The following is a 22896-nucleotide window of genomic DNA, read 5'->3' as shown; positions in this document are numbered from 1 at the left end:
CTATATAATATCCTTTTAACATGAAATCAAAACCGTGTGGCATGATATATGAAGAGCTTAAATGATCTGGCCCTACTTACTTCTCTAGACTTAGATCTCTCCAATAACCATCTTACATTCTACAGTTTCCTGACAAAACCATAACCACTCTCATTGCCAGGCATTCCCACACTCTGTTCTCTCTGCCTAAAATCCCTTTCCTTCAACTATTACCCAGTTAATTCACATACAACTTTAGAACTCTGCTCAGGTATTTTCACTCAAGTTTCAAGCAGCCTTGTCTGATCCTTTACTTCCCAAGTCTGAGTAAAGTAACTCTTAAATATAATGGCTAGTAAATTTTATCCCAATTTTAACTTAACATTTTTTAATTTATTAGTTTTATTTTTCAAAATTTGAATAACAGATTTATGCTATGAAACTCACCTGACGAGTTGCTGACAAATTTGACATCCTGGAAGGCATCTATAAAACAAGGTAAATTTATTACTCAAAGGAAAAAAATCTGTTTTAGTTTAAACTAAACTATATAAAAATCCACATAAAAGTGCAGAACAAAGGAACATTATACACTTAAATTTTTCAACAGCTACCATAGATCATTTATACCTTAATGTATACATGCAAATGACTCGTTTTTAAAATTCATATAGTTTTCATATTTCAAATACAATTACCTGTGACACAAAATCCAGAAACTAAGAAGATTTATAGATTTAACTACATAAATATATAACATTTTTATGTGGCAAAATATGTCACTAATAAAGTCTAAAGATAAATTGAGAAAAATACTGACAGACAAAAGTTTAGCTTTCCTAATACAGAAAGAGCGTCATCAAATCAATATAGAACAATATATGAACAGGTAAGTCACAGTAAAAAAAGAAATGCATACGAAAAGGCATTTGATTATAAAAAAATTCTTTTAATCTTTTAAGACAATATCTTGGTGAGAATACAGACAAAGTAGTCTCATATCTGCTGGTGGGAAAATAAACTGATCATCTCTCCATGGAGAGGTATTTGGCAATACTTATCAAAATAAAAAATGCAGACTCCTTCTCAAACTCTAATTCTAGTACTAAAAGTATAGTCCAAAAAATATCTGTAGCATATGTGTAGAATGATTAATTTACAAGGTTATTCACTGCAGCATTTGTTTTCTGATAATAAAAGGTAACAGAATAACCAGAATGTCCATCAATAAAGGACTACCAAAACAAATTATGACCCAGACATACAATTTAAAAGGATCCAATAATTAACAACAAAGTGTTTATTGCCAAGTTAATAAACACAATGGCTAAACAGTAAGTATTTAAAAGGGGAGAGGAAGGAATAAATACACATCTCCTTGGAAATGCAAAGACTGTATCTATTTCTGGAAGGGATTCTAAGGAATAGGTAACATCAGTTTCCCTTTGGAAGGGGAGCTTATAGACAAGGCACAGTGGTAGAATGGAGACTTTCACTTACAAATTTGGTACCTTGTAAACTGATGTATTAACCTACTCATATAAAATTAATTTTAAATTCAACTAGTGTAGAAATGACCAGCTAACAGTGTTCATATGGATGACTATAGCCAAGGATATTTAATAACAGCTTGAGATTTAACACCTAATGAGAACTTGTATTATTTCTACTGCAAAGTAAAATTAACAAAATTATAGTAAATAAACTCTAATAATAAAATCTATGTTTTAATAAAGCAAAACCATAATTTTCTCTCAATGAAAGAACAAGACAGTCTTATTTTAGAACTGGCACACTAAACTAAGGAGACCTAAATTCTAATCCCATCTTTATGATTAGCCATATGACCCAGGAAATGTCATTTATGCTCTCTGGTTAAGAAATGTGATGTTACCTTTAACAAAACATATCTTTAATAATTAGTAAGAAATTCAAATAAATCATAGAATAATGATTGGAAGAAACATTAGGTTATCTATTTTAATGATCTAAAAAGATATTTACAGAAATTACCAGAAAGTGAGGGATTACTAAAGAACATAAAAATGTTTTCTCAATAATAATGAAATAAATGCAAATTAAAAACATATACTATTTTATACTCATCATTTTTTCTTGAAGATGATGAAAAATGTTATATTCAACATTCAGGCATTCTCATCACTACTGGTGATAATGCACATTCTTTAATCCTTTTGGAAAACTTTTTGGCATTACATATACTAAGTGAGAACAAACTTTAAATACAAAAGAAGTTTTATCCACAAAGATCTTCATTATGATCTATTTTAATTTATAATGGTTAAAAATGGAAACAACTCAAATGTCCAATAGTGAAATTGTGGTACATACACTAACAGAATATTAACCACCATTCTTGTAAAATATCTTATTATGAAAAATATAATTACTATAACATTTTATTAAGAAGTAGATATATTTTACATATAGACTGAATGTAGCAGTAATTTAAAAAAGCTATGCGTTGAGTAAAGATTAAAAATAACTGCACCAAAATTTTATTTTAATGACAACTGTCTTCATGTATTTAAACTCTTGAGCACTGAGCCAACTTCCAGATTCTCAATAGTTTCCAAAATTGATCATGCACACTACTCTTCTAGTGGAAATCTCTTTAAGTGAGAGATATATTCAAATTAGGCTTTTGGCCGGGGCTTGGGGGCCAGGGTTTAAAGAGAAATGTGGAATTCAAATAGCAGATTTATGTAATGTAACAAAAGGTTTAGAAATTCTATTCAACCCACTATGGACAATAACAATGACAGGTGCTATAATTTAAAATACATCAATTAATAAAAGATTAATTATTTGGCTATATTTTTATAAGGGCCATATATCAAATGGAAGTAAAAGTTGCAGAGAAGGTAACTGGGTAGAGAACAAGGTTTGATAGGAAACAGGAAAAGTAAGAAGATTAAAAAATCTTGTAAATGCCTTTGTCAATTAATTTTTCCTAAGTGATTGTGAAGAGAGATGCTCCGTAGGCTATGAAATAACTGTGTTTTTGATTTACTCCTTTAAGGTTTTTCTATTTTTAGGTCTCAGAAAACAGAAAAATTTTAGGAAAAACATTGCTTCAATAAATACTTCAAGAGGTCAACTTTTTCTTGAATTTAAGCTAATGTTCTTTAAATTTTTTTCTATTATCAAAGCCATTTTGAAGAACAAAAGATATCAGAGATGCCTACAATATTTCTGATAATAGATTTTCCAGTAGATGCTGATCTACAGCTATATTTTGGCAAACAAAAACAGCAACTATTAGATTCACAGTGTTTCTTCAGCATAAACCATAGTGTTGGGTACTTAATAGATGCCCAATAAACAGTGACACAAACATATTTTTAAGTTCTCAATATCAGTGAATCAATTAAAAAGAGAGCCTAAACTGTCTTGTCTTTGTAATACACTAGGTATGATGTAATGGGATGGATGAACACTCTGAAGAGGTTTTATGTTGTGAAATGTCATTAAGAACTCCATAATACTGATACCTTGCTAATGATGCCTCCTTTTCCTAATCTTAAAAGAATAATTAACAGTAAGCACAAAAATTAACAGTAACTACCAATAATTTAATAATTTTGGTTTTTAATAAATAAATAGCAATATAACTTACATATAAGTTTCTAGAAGAACCCAGCAAGAAGAAGTATGCTTACCTGTGAGGGTCTCTGGAACTTGGTATAATATATACACATTCCCTCTTGGTCAAAGTGCTTTCTATCCAGGACTTCTGGGACTAAAAGACAAAGTTTTAGAAGATGGTTTATAAATTAATCCACTAATATTACAAGAAAATAATTTAATGATAAATGCACAGAAAGAAATAGTTCTACACTATTTAATTTTTTTCAATACACTAAATATTTGTACTACATGTTTACAGATGACAGCACATCTAAAATACTGGAATAATTCCATTTAAGTCCAGTGGATTGAGATTACTAAATCAACAGCACTGTGCAGAAACTGCTGCTTCAAATAACCAGAGAGGGGTAAATCAAGTTTGAGATTCCTACAGTAAGTCAAAAACCTCAAGAGGAGGGCTAGTGTCATCCTGGGAAAAGGATCACCTAAAAGCCAATTAAAAATGATTATCAGATTTAACTAAAAAAACTAAATAATGCCTAGCTATATTATATTTCTAAGATAAATACCTAAAGCATAATGACATAAAATGGCTAATGGCACAAGGACAGAAAGAAATTAAGCAAATTCTATACAAAAGAAAGATAATACTAGAAAAAATATGCTCAACACCAACAGGGAGAGTGTAGGCTGTTACACAATTACAAATGTTTAATTCATCAGATTGCTTAACAGTCTTAAATATGAATAACCGAAGAGTCTCAAAATGCATAAAGTCAAAAAATTAATAGGGAGAATAAGACAAATCTAGGATCATAATGGAAGGTTAACACATTTCCCTCAATTTCTATGAATCTGAAATTATTTCAAATTTTAAAATTTCTAAAAATTAACTTTTTATACTACTACTAAAGTTTCTGCCTAGATCCCTAGATTCTGTATCCTGCTACTAGTCTGACTGATTGAAAAGGAATGAGGCATTATGTATTGAGATAAGTGAAACTCCATAAATTAGGGCTGTGTAGATTAATGACCTTGAGCTCCATCCTCCAAATTATATATATAAATTTGCAGGTTCCTCGCAAATCATCATGTTTCCTAATCATAAACCTTAGTCTATCCCCTAATCCTCTAATTCTGGTTCCAAAGTTCTCTCTCCATTTAAAATGTCCATTTCCTTGGTCAATGGTTCTTTAGATTGATTCATAGGTAAGGAGCAAATTATATCATGATCCCCTAGTTACAAAAACCACAGGATGCCCTCTGGAACCTAGGGTCCTTCATCAGCAAAATGTCCTACACGCCAAAGCGCATTTAGCACAGTCTCTCCATCACTTTCTTACTCTAACTAAAGTCTGGTATTCCTTTGAAGAATCTTCTTTCTCCACATACCTTTCGGGGGCGGGGGGGGTGAATTGGAATCTCTCTAGCTTTACTGTACTAGGAATACACCAGGCAAACATAACCTTGATTCAATCCAATTCCCCACCTATTCCATAAGGGCTTATGTACTATTAATATGACTACAGAACAAGCAAAACAATGCCTTCTGGTTTCACTTTAAAACCCTGACCACAAACCTCAAATGCCCCTTAAATGATACCCAACAATCACACTGTATTTCCCCGGTCCATTTTCTCATTCTCTTGTATGATTTCACACCATCTCCTTCTCTCCTCAAATCTCCAACCCTCCTTCCCCATTCTAACTCTCAACTGATGACCTATTTCCCATTTCACTAAGAAAACTGAAGCAACAAGAAGAGAACGTCTACATACTTCTATCATATCTGTCCACCAATGAGTATGCATCCCCACTTTGCCCACACATTCCTTCCTGTGACTGTGTTCCTTTTCAAGTCCAATCACTCCTCTTGTGTCCTAGATTCCACACCCTCACTAACCCTCCACCAATTCTCACTTAATTTCCCCCTCTTCTTTATTAACTCATTCCCATCAGCATTCTATTATTCTCCCCATTTTAAACACCACAAACCTTTTTTTTTTCAACTGAAGTGTAGTTGGTTTACACTGTTGTGTTAGTTTCTGGTGTACAGCATAGTGATTCAGTTATACATGTGTGTGTGTATATATATATATATTCTTTTTCATGTTCTTTTTCATTACAGGTTACTACAAGGCATTTAATATAGTTCCCTGTGCTATACAGTAAGACCTTGTTGTTTATTTTATATATAGTAGTCTGTAACTGCTAATCCCAAACTCCTAATTTATCTCTCCCCAGCCTTTCCCTTTTGGTAACCATATGTCTGTGCCACAAGATATTGAATATAGTTCCCTGTGCTATACAGAATGAACTTGCTGTTTATCTATTTTATATATATATTAGTTAGTATCTGGAAATCTCGAACTCTCAATTTATCCCTTCCCACCCTCTTCTCCCAATGGTAACCATAAGTTTGTTCTCTATGTCTACGTCTGTTTCTGTTTTGTAAATAAGTTCATCTGCAGCATTTTTTTTAGGTTCCATAAACACCACAAACTCTACTTGATTCTACTTGCTCCTCAAGCTAACACTCCACGTTTCTGCCTCCAACGACAGTAAAGATCATTGGAAAAACTGTTTCCCTTTTATCTTCTCTTCCCACACTTTCTAAAACCCACTCCATTCAGGCTTTCAAGGCAACCTTTCTCCTGAAATAAGCCTCAACAAGATCACTAATGACAATCTCTGAGTCCAAATGTCAACTTACAGGACTCATCTCCATTGATACGACAGCAACATTTAACAAAATCCATCATTGTCATCTTCCTGAAACAGTTTCATCAGTTAGTTTAGTTTTCGTTTTCTCTTCACTGGCCACTCCTTTTATCTCCTTGCTGATTCTTCCCTCTTCTCCCCAATCTTTGGACTTCTTTCTTTAATTATATTCAGACTTTGGACTTCCTTTTTCCAATTATACTCACTTTTTCAGTGCTCACACCCAGTTTACCATCAATACACTAGATGACTCTCTAATTTACGTTTCCATGTCAGATCTTTCCCTGAACTCCATGCTCACATATCCACCTGCCTACTCAGCAGCTTCATTTAGATGTCTAACAGGCATCTCAAACTTAACATGGCCAAAATTGAGAACTGAGATCATCTTTCATCCAGACACTTACTTCTCATGAAGTCTTCTCCATCTTAGTAAATGGCAACTCTATTCTTCAATTTTTTTTTTCTAAGGCAAAAGATATGGCCGTGTCAGACTGCTGGTTCATTATTGCTACTCTGGCCCCTTCTCCCACTCTGTGATAGTACACTGAAACCGGGCAGCATCTGGACCTGAAGACAAGTCATTTATTCATGTGACTTCTGTTTGTAAGTTGAAAAAAAATATCATTTGGTAGTGTTGCTCCGACACATGATAATGTGAGGCTGAATTTCTATCAAAACCAACTTAATCTAAAGTTTTAAACTCATGAACTTTTCATTGAGCTCCTATTATTTAAAAATGCAGAATTTTGGGGTGGCACTAAAATTATACTGTTTGATTTGTCATTTAAAGGGTTGCTTCTCTTTAGAAAAATTGGAACTGGTTTGTAAAAAAAAAAGTAGATTTGTGGTTGTACTTACTATTATATTTTTTACTGGTTGTTTGTTTATTAATTAATGAAATTCATATACAGATAATAAAAAGTGAGGCAAAGATTTGTTTGGAATTTCTCCCTGTGAACTTTTCTGAAAACAAATGGCAATGACCACATCTAACATATTCAGATAACCTACTGAAATAATGGAAATATACATTGCTCTAGTACCAACTAAATAGTTTTTATTTAACTAAATCATTTGCAGTTCATGAGCATACACCTAAAGCTTACAATGGGAATGAAAGATAGGCAAAAGGTGAATACAATATGAGAACATTTATTAACTATAATACAGTGGACGTTTCTAAGGAGTTCTGTTAAATAACAACTACTTGACAAAATAAGAAAATGTCTTGGGGGAAGACCTGGAAATATATAGGAGTAAATATATGCTATGAAATGCAGCCTTGTACAATTTAAATTCTCTTTTCTTCCCATCTTCCTTCTCTTGATAGGACAATTAGGAATAAACTGCAAACAAGCACAAGGGAAATTTGTGACGTGATAGGAATGTTTAAAACTGGGTTGTGGTGGTTATAAAACTAAATCTATTAAAAACCATCAAATGCGTATACTTACAGAGGGCAAATTCTATAATTTGTGTAATATTCCACAATAAAGCTGTTTAAAAGGTAGGGTAGGGTTACAAGACATGTAAAACAGAATGAGGAGGTCAAATGTATGTTTAATCAGAGTTCCAGAAGGAGAAAAGAGAAAGAATGGCCAAAGACTTAGACAAAGAAGTTACAAAATTGTCCAAAGTCACACAGTTAATAGTTTATCCTGGCTCTAAAGTCTCTACCAGCTTTTTTAGAGAAATTTAAGATAAGCATTTCAAAGTCACTCCATGATGATATGCATTAAATAAGCACCTTTCTTACATCTTTCTTGAAACTACTGTGTAGAAATATATTAATCACTCTCAAAAGGGGAATGCCTATGTGATCACTCTGCATATAATTTTCTGAACATGGAGAAAAACAAAAAGGGAAGAAGGACTAACATATCTTTCCTAAAAGTTATTAATAGTTAACTACTGCTAATCAGTATTAGCTTTTTCTCTTTTCTTTCTCCAATTCTGCTCCCACCAATAGTCTGCCTGAAGCAACTCTAACTATAGCTTTTTAAACCCAGGTGGGGATAAGGATGGAAGAATCAGATCAACAGATTTCAAAACTGACTGTTCTACAGCAATGAACTAACACCATAGTTAAGTCTAAATGTCAGCCTGCAAAACTTTGGATAGTTATTAACTGAAATACTCATAAAAATGAATCAAAGGTATACATTTTTCATAGCTTACATCTTCCTAGTAAATGTAAATAAAAATATTTTCCCTGACATTTTAAGTTAAGAGATAGTTACATACAGAAGGAAAACAAATCCCAAGTAGCATTTAACATACAGAATGATCAGAGCTCTCTTTAGGAAGGCTAATCTGGCAAGCAGACAAGTAAAAGTAAGCTAGAGCCACCAAACAGTGTTTCAGAGAGGGGCAATGGGAGCCTGGACTAGTAAAGGAATGGATACAACATATAATTTCTAAATCCTTCAGTTTAACATAATGCCTTATAAAAAATAAACACTAAAGATGGATTATTAAACAGTTCTGGTTTCTAGTCCTTTCTTCAAATCTGCCTCTGCAATTATTTTCCAACAACATATGCAACTCATCAGGGCCCAGAGGAACACCTTTGCCCTTAAACTGACGCTTCCTTCAATTTCCCCACTTCTTAGAGAAGCACAGCTATCCTCTAAATGGGGGATCAACAAATTCTTTCTATAAAGGGCCAGATGTAAATATTTTACTTTTTGGACTACATACTGTCTCTGCCACATATTTTCTTTTGTTTTTTAACCATTAAAAAAAAGCATAAGAACCATTTTCAGCTCAAAGCCATACAGAATAGGCCTTGGCCAGATCTGGTAGACCTGGCATGTTTGCCAACCAAGGCTCTAAATCCCACAAAAGTTCCCATAAAAAACTCATGATCCCACTGAGTCAATTCAATCTAACTAATATTGTGCCAAGCCCTTCAGAGTCTTCCCCCACACTGCTTCCTGGATATTACTAATGTCCCTTCTACCAGTCCTACAATCCCAACAGATTCTGGCATTAAGAGAGGCTTTTCAATGAGGTGGGAAAGAAGAGGGGCTAAAGAGTTTAAGATGCACATTCAGTTATTTTTCCTGGAGGAATTTCAATAGAAAAGCCATTTAAATAACCCATATGGATGTACCCATAAAACCTAAATATCACTCAGCAAAAAAAAATCTAGTGTTTGAGTACATGTATCTAGCTTTTTTCCAGAAATAATGGTCTTTTCCAATCATTACCAACCTAAGACACTTTGGTCACTTGTAGTACTCATTTTTATCAGTATTTTGTGATAAAATATAAAACTATTGAAAATAGATATGTTGTTATATTTCAGGACCTAGTACAAATCTTGTTGACAAGTTAGTTCCATTTTATGATTCTTGTTAAAAATATAAACAGCCAGTACTTACCCTTTAAAACCTCAGACCTTCCACAGTAGTCTCTAATTGGCAAATTCATCCACAACTTTAGCCAAAACCATTTGCCAAAAGTCACTTAAAAGTGTCACTTTGATGCTCACAAATTTTTACCAAATTTTGTGCCTACACAAATACACATTAACATTAGCATATTTCAAAACTATCTCCTACAGCTTTTCCTACCTTAATTATTTACCAATTTTATTTCAAGGGCTTACTGCCTCTCATTCTATTTGTGTAAACACCAAATATAAATATATTCTTCCCACATACAGCATTCTTGTTGTTTATGGCCTTCATTTATTACATTAGGGATCAGTAGGAATTGGCTTCCTGTATCTGATAGTCACATATCCCAGCTAATAGTTGTAAATCCTTCCCAATGATAGGTTTCTGCAATTTCTGAAATTCTGAGTTTCTGCTCTGCCATCACTTATCCGATCAAATGTTCCCTGGATTATAAATACATATAAAAATTCCTAATTTTGTATTTCATCTTTTGCTAGGCTGCAGTACTGCATTTTACCAAAAGGTGGCACAGTACAAACAAAAATCTGAAAATTCCTAAATTTTAGTGTTTTAGGTAAAGTAAAAACTATAACCACAGAAGGTTAGCAAAATGAGGAAATTTAAAGATAACTTAGTGATCTTCAGTGATTAAAGAGCACAGATTCTGGAGTCACAGTAATCTGTTAGAATTCTAGCGCTGTTGACTGTACTACTGATGCAACCTTAAGCAAGTTTCTGAATTTGTTTCCTTACCTGTAGAAAAGAATAACAGTACCCATTTCACAATGTTGCTCTAAAGATTATGATCTACGCCAGGTGTTTTGACAAAATGCCTCACACACAGTCATAGTTCAACAATGCTTCAAAATTCCATAAATTATACATTCTTCCTATCTGTCTCCCAGCACATATGTAATAAATAAAACTTCTAACCACATTCTACTCTTCAAACAAATCAGTACCAACACATCCTTCCTGCCTAGATGCTGAAAGCAAATAATGGGGAAAAAAATTAGAGACTGTCTCAAAAATTCTACTTCAAAGTAACACGTGAAAATCAATTTATTTTTATAACTGAATATACTGATTCTATATATTAATATTAGAAAGGAGTTTCCAGTTACAGAGGTTCTATTGGACTAACCCTCCCACAGATAACAACTATAAACTCAGAACAAAATAAAAACAAATTTAAAAAAAAACTATTTAATGGCCCTGAAGAGGCAACCAAAAGCAGGCAGCAATCAAATCAAGTCTATACTTAGGACAAAGGAACACTGAGTTTCCCATTTTCTGCCTGAAGACGGGCCCCACTCCAAACCCACTAAGCTGCTAAAACACCAACAGAAATCTCGGCCTTACTGGTTTGAAGAAGCAGTGAACCAAATTCAAGTGACAAGAGCAGCTGAAAAATCCTGCAAAGGACGGAGTCATAGAAAAGGAGCCCTAAATGCTGCAGATTAATTCTGCTCAAGTCAAGCTGACCAATGAATTATGTATACATGGGGCAGACTCCAAGCAACTCAGTTAAGAATAAAATAACTGAACAGATATTTATGCTGCCCACTGGAGACAGAGTTTAGAATTTGAGTAGTCTGTAAGTTAATCAACTACTATCTTAGTCTGCTTTGGCTGACATAATACTGTAAGACTTTTTGTCTTCAACAACCAAAATTCATTTTCTCACAGTTCTAGAGACTAGAAACTAAGATCAAGGTGCCAGTACGGTCTGTGTCTGGCAGGAGCTCTCTTCTTGGATTACAGACAGCTGCCCAATCATTGGTGTCCTCACAGGATGGGGAGAGGGAGCAAGCTCCCTGGTGTCCTTTCATATAAGGGCCCTATCTTCATGACCTCATCTAACTCTAATTACCTTCCAAAAGCTCTATTTCTAAATACCATCAACACTGAATTGTGGGAGGGCACATTCAGTTCATAACAACTACTTAAAATAAAAATCATTAGTCTTCAGAGGAATATAACAGAACCCAGAGTCTCTACAAGGCAACATTCACAACGTCTAGGATACAATTCAAGATTACTAGATACAAGAAGAAACAGGAAAATGTGACCCAAACTCAAAAGAAAGAGCAATCACATTAAAAGAGGGTCTGCCTACTAATAAAATGCAATAGCTTAAAAAAGTTAAATGACACTAGATATCTAGAAATTTGGAGTTACATGATAATTATATAGGTCAACATGCTGGCCAACAATGGTACAATGACAAAGAAAAATTAGGCTAGCCTGAAGCAAAATGCTGAAAATGGCTGGTACCCTCTGACTTCCTCTATCAGTCTAATTCTTTGACCACCTGGCACTCTCACAGGCCCTTACTCTAGTTCTGCTCTTACTCTTAATTGGCTGCCAACTACTTAACTAATTACTACTTAGATATCATCGATAATTCAAATGGAAACCACTTGAACAGGTTTTAGAGACGTCACTGAAAAGCCTCTTTTGAATGACAGCTGGAAAAGTTTTATATATTAAAAAAATTAAATGGACCTTTCCCTGGCCATACACCCTTGGAGGAGGCCTGTCAACCGCAGCCATGGTGTCCAACCAGATTGGCATGATCCTGAAGCCCACTTCCACAAGGGCTGGCAGTGGTGCGTGGCCACGTGGTTCAACCAGGTGGTGTGCAAGATCCACAGACTCAAGGCCTGGCAGGCCAAGGCATGCCCCATCACCCTGCCCTGGCATCCAGCCCACTACAGCCCTTGGTGAGATACCCCACGGTGAAAGTACCACACCAAGGTGCACACTGGCAGAAGCTTCAGCCCAGAAGAACTAAGGGTGGCCAACATCCACAAGAAGTGGCCTGGACCACTGGGATCTCAGTGAATCCAAGGTGGTGAAACAAGAGCATGAAACCCCTGCAGGCCTACGTGCAGCAGCTGAAGGAGTATAGCTCCAAGCTCATCCTCTTCCCCAGGAAGCCGTCATCCCCCAAGAAGGGAGACAGCTCTGCTAAAGAGCTCAAACTGGCCACCAGCGGATGGGACCAGTCATACACATACGGAACGTCTACGAGAAGAAGAAAGCTAGAGTCATCACAGAGGAGAAGAACTTCAAGGCGTCTGCTAGACTCTTCATGGCCAGTGCCAACATCCAGTTCTTTGGCATCTGGGCAAAAAGGGCCAAGAAAGCTGCAGAAAAACATGTTGAAAAGAAAAAACAAAGTGCTGTTGGCAACTTGTGATTTAAAAAAAAAAATTTTAATGGAGTCAGATTCAGATCATGACTATGTAAAGAGAATCCTACTACTATATCCAATCTTATTTTCTGTTGGTTTTGTTTTCCTGCTGACCTCATGGAGACTGCCAACCTGACTGCTTAACAGCCCAATATTATCCCCAAATTAAGGGATAGAAAACGTCTGATAAAGAGAAGTCTGAGCAGTTGCCATCGTGCCACACCAGGGAGTCCAAGATGTTAAATAAATAAAGATTAGGCACACTGAGTCAAAAAGTAGCCAACCTCAATTTAGCTCAAGCTGCAGTAATTTTTTCCTCAAGTATTCTAGATAAAGTCTTACCTAGAAGAATTCATTTTACCATAAAGAATTACTATTAAAATGAAAATGGATCAGACTCATTGTTTCAGGAGAAAAAAAGATAATAAGTATGTTAGCAAAAAAAAAAAAGAAACATTAAATTTCTTATGCTAAGTCAAGAAATTTTACTTAGATACCTAAGATTGTTTAAAAAAAAAAAAGGGAAAAACAAATGTACTGACACAGAAGACAAACAGGATAATGGAACAAATCTCTTAGAAATAGAAACTTACATTTAAGGAAATGTGGTATGTGATTGAGAGAGCAATACAAATCAAAAGAAAATATGAACCATTATGTTATATGTATAGGAATTCTTACATTAGAATCCAAAAAGGAATACTAGGCAGATTAAAATCAAAATGTAAAAAGCAAAACTTCAAAACTTCTACCAAAAAACAAATTTAAAATGTTCTGATCTCAAGATAAGAAAAAGTACATGCTATAAAGAAAATATGGATACATTTCCACACTAAAATTAAAAACTAATTTTACATCAACAACTTAAAAATAAGTAAATAGCTTACCATTATTAACAAAGTGAAAAAAATTTTTAAAACTAGACTGGAGAAGATATTCGTAGGGCTTAAGACCAAAAAACAAAAAGAAAAGTATTCAGAATACATAAAAAAACTTCTACAGATTTAAAAAAAAAAGAAAAAAGGAATCCATTAGAAAACTGAGAAAAGCAATTCACCAAAGAGGAGGTAACCACAGCCCAAAACTTGTAACCTGAAATGACACTCATCATTATTGGTGACCAAGGACATGCAAATTAAAACAATGAGGAACTATTTCACATTCATGAGTCTAGATAAATAAAAGAACCTAATGAATTAAGTGTTGACAAAGATGTTGGGGAAAAAAATGGGATCTCTCATTTACTTCTAGGGGAGTGGAAAATGGACAACTACTCTGGTCAACACTTCGGCAATACCTAGAGTTGAAGATGCACCTATCCTATGACTTAGCAATTCTACTTCTACATATACATCTAGAAAAATTCTCACACATGTACATAAGATGATACATATAGGAATGTCACAAAGTACTTTGTAAAAAACTGGAAATAATCTAAATGCCCAATAACAGTAAATGGACAACATACAGCATATTCCTATAATGGAGTAATATATAGCAGCTGAAAATGACAAACTAAATGTTACGTGAATTAATCTCAAAACCAAATGTTGATTAAAAAGAAAAAAAACCCAATAAACTATAAGGATATATTGTACAGCAGAGGGCACAAAGACTATTTCATAATAACTTTAAATGGAGTATAATCTGTAAAAATACTGAATCACTATGGTATACATGAAACAAATACAATATTGTAAATCAACTATAGTTCAATTAAAAAAAGAAAAAAACCCTAAGATCCACAAAAAGATACATAATTCCATGTACATAAAAATTAGGAATATCAAAAGTCCACGACATATTACATATACTTTATGTAACATTACAAAAGCATCCAAAGGAACAATAAAGGCTAAACTTAGGATGATGACTACATCTGCAGAAGTGAAAAGTGGAATGGCATTTTGACAGGGTACATCAAATTTTATCTGTAATATTTTACTTCTTAAGCTGGGTGATAGGTACATCAATGTCTGCTATACTATGATCTATACACTTTCATACATTTGAACTCTGTAACAAAAAAAGCTATCAGAGAACTCAAATTGTACACATTTATTTTAAAATATTATATATTTGAAATCAAATAGTACAATTTAAATTCTTCATTGTTATTCCTGGCTCCTTGTTACCTAATAAAATATTTTTCCAAAAGCAATAGAATCTTGAATTAAATGGATCTATCACATACATCTAATTCAAAGAAAATTATTACGTTTTCAGATGATGCCACAAAAATTAATCTCTAAAAGAAAAATCTAAAGAAAATATCTGGACATTCTCTATTACAAAACTCGAGCCTTTGCATTGTCAGTTAACTGGAGCAACCTATCCTCTATCCCTGAGTAGTGTGATGATACTTTGTTGATTCATTCACGATAGGCTTCAATGGTTTTTATTAATGAGTTCTACCCATAACAGAAATCTATTTATAGCTTACTTAATGATTTTTCCAATCTACTAAAGGTTCCCTCAGAATAGTAAATCTTTGCACTTCGTCAAAATACAAAGTATATAACTGAGTTATAAATAACCTATCCTGAAGTTACTACACAGAAATCTGGTAGTAAAGGAAATTCTACCAGGTTTTATAGTATTTGAAGAAAATATGGTATAATAAATGTTTCTAAAGGTAACACTTTTTTAAATGACCTTAACTTTTTTACTTAACATGACACCTGTCATCTGACATCTCACTAATACACATGGCCCTGAATAACAAGATCCTTCTCCAGGTTTCCATAATTTGGCAAGTCAGTACCTACTCTACCACTTATTAGCTATGACCTTTGGTGAATGATTCTGCCTCTCTGTTCTTTATGGAAATACTGGAGAGAGGGAGAAAAAAACGTCTACTTCATAGTTTTCTTGACAGTGATATATGTAATTGATATATGCAAAGCATTTTAAACAATGGCCAAAGCTAAATGCTAATACATGTTAACTAATATTATGAAAATCTGTCTAAAGCCTATTACACATACTTGAATATTGGTTATGGTAAATTATACTCTTAAAGACAAGGAAGACCACTGATTCACATACTGAAGAGTAATTTACAGCTCTAGCTTTATTTTCCAGTTAATGTTTCTTCAGTCTCCTCTTTATAGCAATAGTCTGCTTTCCAGATAACTTTCCTTCCATCACTTCAAATGTACTACCAGACTGTCAGAGGAAAGTAGGAAACTAAGCCTATTAAATTTCACTTTGCACATATTTTTCAATCAGTGAACTCTGGGCTCAAGGTTGCTATATTCCTGATAATGGCTTGGCTCAAAAGCTTTTTTCCTTTCTATAGGGAGTTGGGTTTCCAAAGGTTGATGTTTTCAGAAGTCTAGCAGCTGGATAGCTGCGGTGTTATCAACATGTTTTCATGATGCAAGGAGAGACAAACAGTGTTTCACAGACTTTAATACTCCTGAGGTCAAGTAGGGGAAAGATTATCATCTGACTTTTACAGAGACAGTAAAAGTGATGCTCATAAAAGAAGGTGACTTGGCAAAGATGCTTAGGTGAAGAGTCAAATTCATCAATTTCAAAGAACTGCTTACCTCCATACACCAAAATTTCTTCAACAGAGTTCTAAAACCTTTAATTGGTCAGGAAACTAAACACACATTCCCCAAAAAGATCCAGAATAATTTTCTAAATCCAAGGTGAACCAAACTGAAGGGTCAACAAAATATCTAAAAGTAGTAATTTAACTCAAATTAGAATCAATCATTTTTATAAAGATAAACTAGAAGAGGTCCATTCTCCAAGTTACAAATTTCATATACATTCAAACTAATCTAATCACTGCAAAGCCCCTTCTAGAAGTGACACATATCTAAGTTCTTTTATATCAATTCACACAAATAACTCAGTTCAAATTTCCGCAGATAGCCAAACGTTGCTCATGTTTTAAACTAATCTCAACCACTCTGAACTTTGCCTCCAGACACCAAACTTAAAACAAGCATTGAAAGAGCAGTCACTTAAAAAAAAGAAGAAAAAAAAAAGACTGTAAAATGTAATCATATGCTGAAAGGCTCCCCTCAAAATAAAAGGAAAATAGAAACCCAGAATGAAATAACTGAGCAACAGCTATAATCATCAATGGCTACTATGTGAAGTCTCATGGGGACTTCACAACTGAAGAACAGGCAGCTGACAACGCCAATCCACTGGTCAATCTTAACATCAAAAAAGAAAAACAACCAGACAGCTTGTTCCTCTTAAGGTGATGCAATATAAAGTATATAACACTACCTGTGAAGGAGTCTTGCCAAAACATCAAACTAGAATCTGACAGTCTTTAACCACTAGTTCACAGGAAATACAGAGGAGAAAGGAACGTGTTACATGATGCTGTACAGATGCAATCAAAAAATCAAAATTGTGGGAAATTCTACAAGGCAAATGATCTAGATTTTCTTTTTTTCCATTAAATGTGGTAAATCACAAGACAAAAAAAAGGAGAGGTACTAGGGACTGAAAGGTTTATTTATCAAACAAATGCTGTGTAGAATCTTTGGATCGTGATTCAAACAAACCAACTTAAAAAAAAAAAAGAGAGACAATCAGGGAAATAAGCTGAATATTTAATGATACTAAAGAATTATTAATTTTAGGTATGCTAATAGTACTGTGGCTATGTTAAAAGTCTTCACATTTTTAGAGGTACAAATAATGAGGTATTTATAGATGGACTATGTCTGGGATTTGCTTTTAGATTATTCAGTTGAGGGAGATTGAGGATAATAGAAGAAACAATATTCACATGTTTCAAACTGTTGATATGGGTCCTGGGTATACGGTGATTCACTTTACTGTTCTATCTTTGTATGTTTGAAATCCCCCATGTTACAACGTTAAAGAAAGAAGAATATCAGAACAGTACATCAAAAATTTCTACGATTGGCAGAACTCTCAAATTTTAGATGTGCTCGCTTCAACAGACTTAGAAGTGCTCGCTTCGATAGACTTTAAAGTGCTTGGTTCAACAGACCAAAATCAAAATTAAAAATGCACATTTTAAGCATTGCCTTTAAGTACTACATCTGCACATATTACATAATTATTTCAACTATTACATGTTTTCACTTTGCGTCTGGTTCTTATTATTGACATTTGCCCACACGCACACTCACACACACACACAACTCCACCAAAGGCATCAAGTTCTGAATATTCTAACTCCTAAACATTTCAATCAGTTCCTTCTTTTCCTCTAATACTTCTTTATTTCAAGCCCTCAACACTTTAGTCAGAGTCCTGCTACAGCCTCCTCCTTACTGGTCTCGCTCTTTTCAGTTTAAACTGACACCAATTCACCCACCATATTGTTTCCTTAAGTAGATCCCCAATACCTCCAGAATAAAATACAAACTTCTTTGCATGACATACATTGCCCTCAAGAAACTGGTCCTTACCTATCTTCACAACACTCTCACTAGTACTTATATCATCCCATACTCCACTCACTCTAAACTAGGTACAGTACTTGTATAGTAGATCCCAGGATAAACTATGACGCTCTCCTCTTCTGAAGCTCAGTTCCCTTAGACGAAAACCAATTCTACATCCCTTCTAGTTCCAGATTAACTAATTCCTATTGCCTCACAAGATTCACCTTTACAAGCCTTTGTAAACCTACCCAAACCTTCCCTTTTCTCTTCCTGACTACCCTATACTTTCACAGTAAACTATGCAATAATATCACACGACTCTTGTTTTTTGTGCATATGTACACTGCCCTTGAAGACAGAGTATCACAGAGCCTGCAACACAGTAGACACTAAATGTTCGTTTTATAAAGTAATGTATGTATCTTCCACTGATAACAGTTTATATAAATCTAAAGTGTAAGCTGTTTCAAAGTGGGAAACTTGTGTAATACATCTTTGGCACTCCAGTGCCTATCACAGTGCTTGGAATATATTAAACAGTAAGTGTTTGCCAAATGAATAAAACAAATATTTCCAGTAACTATGGTATATAATTTTGTAAAAAAAAAAAAAAAAACTTTATTCCACTCCAATTTAACTTGTCTTTCTTGGAATTTTATTTGTTTTGGATTTTTTTTTTAGGCAGTTGGTTGACTAGTTTTGAAGCTTTTCAAAATGCAGAACATTTCTGTATGCTTTCTCTTAGTTTCAAAGAAGAAACTGATTACCAAAAAGGTCTTAAACAAGAATTTATAATAAAAATTATATACTGTAGCTACAACATACTTAGATGAACTTTTAGGTCACTTTTGACCCAAAAGTTGAGGAGGCTCAACAAATCATCATTATTAGAGAACCTAAGTCTTACGTTACCCTAAAGGTTCACCATAATTTAATTGGAAATTGTAAGGAAAGCCATACAATTCAATAGGAGTCAAAACTCAAGCTACGTTAAAAACTAAAATTTGATTTTTAATTTCAAATTTTAAAGTGATAATTTCTCCTTGTAGACAATGTTGTATACAAACATGGTCTGGGGAGCACATTTGCTGTAAAAGACTGGACATAAATGGAAAAGCAATAGACACAGGAGAAATTCAGACTACATCTTGATTTTTGAAGGCTAGGTTTCAAAGTATATAGATGCCAAGGCATTAAGAGGCTGGATTTAAGAAGAACACCTGAGGTAAGACTAAGAATTACTTTCACTAGAAAGTAACTAGAAACAAAGTCGTCTGGTTGCTTTAACGAAGTAGTAGGAAGCAAAGGCTTAGGATGATGAATCATCTTCATTTCCATTTTCTAACGTATATAAATTTTTTTCAAAATACTTAAATGATATGTTCAAATGTATGCTATTTACCACCTAAAAAAAAGGAAAACTAGACACATCACTTTAAAGTCAGGATTAATGGCTTGCTTTTTTAAATAAAAGGCACTTTCATTCAACTTTTCCCCCCAAAAGAGACTCCCTTAAAATTCATTAAATAATAAATGTTAAAATTTAATGTCGGTAGAGAAACTTAAAAATTCTTGTTTTAAAAATTACTAAAAAAGGCAAAATGACTGTTTTACTGACCTTACATTACCAAAAAAAAAGTGGGAAATAGTGGAAGGTGTACTATTTATTCAAAGTATAACAATATTCGTGGTTTCAATTTTGTATGGGACTTGAATTAGTTTCTAGAGAAAAGTAAACCGGCCAGACTCCGGCAGAGGGAGAGTTCTTTGCAAGACGCCTACCTAGCTCAAGTACTGACCAGGAATATCTAGCCCGCTCTTCGAATCTCTGATCTAAATGGCTTTCTTTGCAAGAAATCTTTTAATTTTATTTCTGACCTTAACAAAAAGCTTTACCAAAAGCTGCAATGCGCCGCATCCCTCTCTCTCTCTCTCTCTGTACCTTCAATTTAAAACACGATCAACCCTTCTTAGGGCAACGGATGAGGTTGGTCGACATAAATCCATGCCTCGGTACCTACAGCAGTACCCTGATAAAATCCTTAATTCTTGCTAAAGAAAATTCCACACCTGATCTAGCGTCAGTATCATCAAATCCCTCCCCTTAGGCTCTAAAGGGAAAAGGTACCTGTGGAGTATACGCTGCGCAGCAAACAAGGCACAGCTCCAACTCCGTGTCCTCTATCCCTTTTTTGTTCCCTCCCAGCACTTTTCCTCCCCTTCCATGCATAACTTGAGCAGAGCTTTTGGCTCCCTTATCTGCCAGCAACAAGCGCCAGGAGGAACGCGCTCCCGGGAGATGCAGAGCTTGGAGGCTGAGCGCTGCGTCTGGCGCGCTGCGGCCGCTCGGCTCAGCCAGGTCCTCCCTGGCTCGCGTCTCTGCCGCCCTGAGGAGCCGGCGCCCGGGGTCCGCTCAGGGGATTCCCGCGACGAGCCGTCGCGCCAGATTCGCTACCTGCTTCCTGCCCCTCACCGCGAATGAACTGCACTCCCGTCCCGCCAGGGCAAGTCCGGAAGCCTCAAGGCAATTCGGGGATCCTTCGCCCCAAGAAGCGCGGCGCCGCGCACACGCTTGCCTGCCGAGCCCTCCCCCTTCCCTGCCCGCAACCCCCAGGACCATGCCCCCGCCGGGGCCTGCGTGGGTCCAGTACCATTCTCCTCACGGGGCGGACTCCGGAAGGGCAGCAACTCCACCTCCTCCTCCTCCGCGGCCTGCAGCCATCTATCGGGAAGCGTCTCCGGAGGCGGCAGCAGAGGCCGCCGGACAAGGACAGCCCAGGGAAACCTTCTCAGCACTAACTCAGCAGCGGCGCTAGCAGCAGAAGCCGAGTCTTTCATAATTGTGCGACCAACTCCTCCGGGTGACTGGCCACAGGGACGCGCCCGCGCCCGCCTCCGCCGGCGACGGGGCTGGAGACAGACCACGTGAGGGGCGCGTCGTGTGCGTCGCCGCCCGCGGGCCGGGTCACGTGGAGGGCGCGCGCTCCCTCGCTTCCAGGCCGCCTCCCTGCGCGCCGCGCGCACGCGCCGGCCACGAGCGCCCCCGCCCCCACCGCCCCAGGTTTCTTGAGTTGGGGAGGCTGTTCTCGCCAGATCCCCGTGGGATTACTACGCGGGACTTGCAAACACCTGTCTCGGCTCCTTGAGTGGAACTTAAGGAAGCGATAGTTGAAAGCTGAGGTTCCAGGCCGCTGGGCTCTAGCATGGTGTTGCGGCGTGTCATCTCCGCTAACTGGGCCTGGCCGCTGCGCCCTGGAGCAGCGCTCCCCAGCCCCTTCGCTGTGTCTCAGAGAGGGTGGAGGCCTTAAATATGACTCTCTCCTAGTCCAAAATGCAAAATCATCTTACCCCAAATCATGTTCTTCCTCTAGCTTCCCCTGTCACTGCCAGCAGAAATTCTTCAGGCTTTATCTATGGGCACTATCTTTTCCCTCCGGAGATAACCGCCCTCAGGCAAGTACACACCACACGCCTTAACCAAACACTGGATTGGTTTTCCCTGTCTTTTCCTTTGGTGTCACACCAGCCCAGGTTTGACTATTAGGGATAGCTGACTAAATGTTGCTTTTCACAATCCTGAAGATTTTCGAGAGTTCCTTCGTCTGACCCTCTGTGATCTGACTCTATCTTGTCTCTTTTTTGAAAACAGCTTTATTGAGGAATGATTGACCTGCATAGCTACGCAAATTTAAATGTACAACTTGACAAGTATTGACATATGTATACATCCATGAAACATTACATTCAAGACAGTGGACATATTTATTACCCCCAAGTTTCCTCCTGCCGTTTATAATTCCTCCATCCTGTCCACATCCTGCCCCGCATCCCTTAGCAACTACTGATCTGCCTTAGTCACTGTAGATCAGTTTGTACATTTGAGAGTTTTGGGTAATGGAGTCATACTTAAGGTACCCTTTTTTTTGGAGGAGGGGGTTGGCTTCCTTCACTCAACATAGACGTAACCTTTTAAACGTTTTAAATACAGTTCACTGAAGTGGGATCCTCTCTTCAGCAAAACTGATCCACCCTTTGTTTTCCCTAACAGGCTTTGGCCATGCTTGTGAACAGTCTTCAGGTACAGGTATCCCCTGGAGATAGTTCCGGACCATTGCAATAAAGTGAATATTGCAATAAAGTGAGTCAGACAAATTTTTTGGTTTCCCAGGGCATATAGAAGTTATGTTTACGTTATACTATAGTCTCTTGAGTGTACAATAGCTTTATGTCTTAAAAAAGTACATACATTTATTTTAAAATATTTCATTTCTTAAAAAATGTTAACCATCATCTGACAACACATTGTTGCCAGAAAACTTCGTTTCATACAAACAAAACAAAACAAAATGCCATGTCTCCGAGGTGTGATAAAGTGAAGGGCAATTAAACAAGTTATGCCTGTATTGTGCATTTCTTCCCCCTCTGGTAGGTCCAGCAGAACCAAGGTTAAAAAAATGTTTTAATATATGTGTCATACCTTTCCTACAAGATTATCAGCCCCTTGGGGCAGGGATCTTGGCTAATTTATGCATACATTCAATAAATGTTTATTTTCTAGATCTCGGCTGGGCCTACACATTTCCTG

The 22896-nt window shown here is 36.1% G+C and overlaps 1 protein-coding gene and 1 pseudogene across 2 annotated transcripts in view; one reads left to right on the top strand and one right to left on the bottom strand.

Moving 5' to 3' along the window:
• Nucleotides 1–21178, bottom strand: part of TRPM7 (transient receptor potential cation channel subfamily M member 7) — a 98716-nt gene extending 77538 nt beyond the window's left edge. For both annotated transcript variants that reach the window (XM_015242738.3, XM_072962452.1), the window contains exons 1-3: nt 20963–21178; nt 3663–3742; nt 427–465 (exon numbers count right to left, since the gene is read on the bottom strand). In XM_015242738.3, coding sequence (XP_015098224.1) covers nt 427–465; nt 3663–3742; nt 20963–20965 — 122 coding nt within the window. In that variant the 5' untranslated portion in view covers nt 20966–21178. The remainder of the gene's footprint in view (nt 1–426; nt 466–3662; nt 3743–20962) is intronic.
• Nucleotides 12274–12924, top strand: LOC102529245 (large ribosomal subunit protein eL13 pseudogene; annotated as a pseudogene).
• Nucleotides 21179–22896: the final 1718 nt, after the last annotated feature.

This window comes from Vicugna pacos, chromosome 6 (assembly GCF_048564905.1).
Source record: "Vicugna pacos chromosome 6, VicPac4, whole genome shotgun sequence".
NCBI classification, from domain to species: domain Eukaryota; kingdom Metazoa; phylum Chordata; class Mammalia; order Artiodactyla; family Camelidae; genus Vicugna; species Vicugna pacos.
This window is presented reverse-complemented; position numbering and strand designations above follow the sequence as displayed.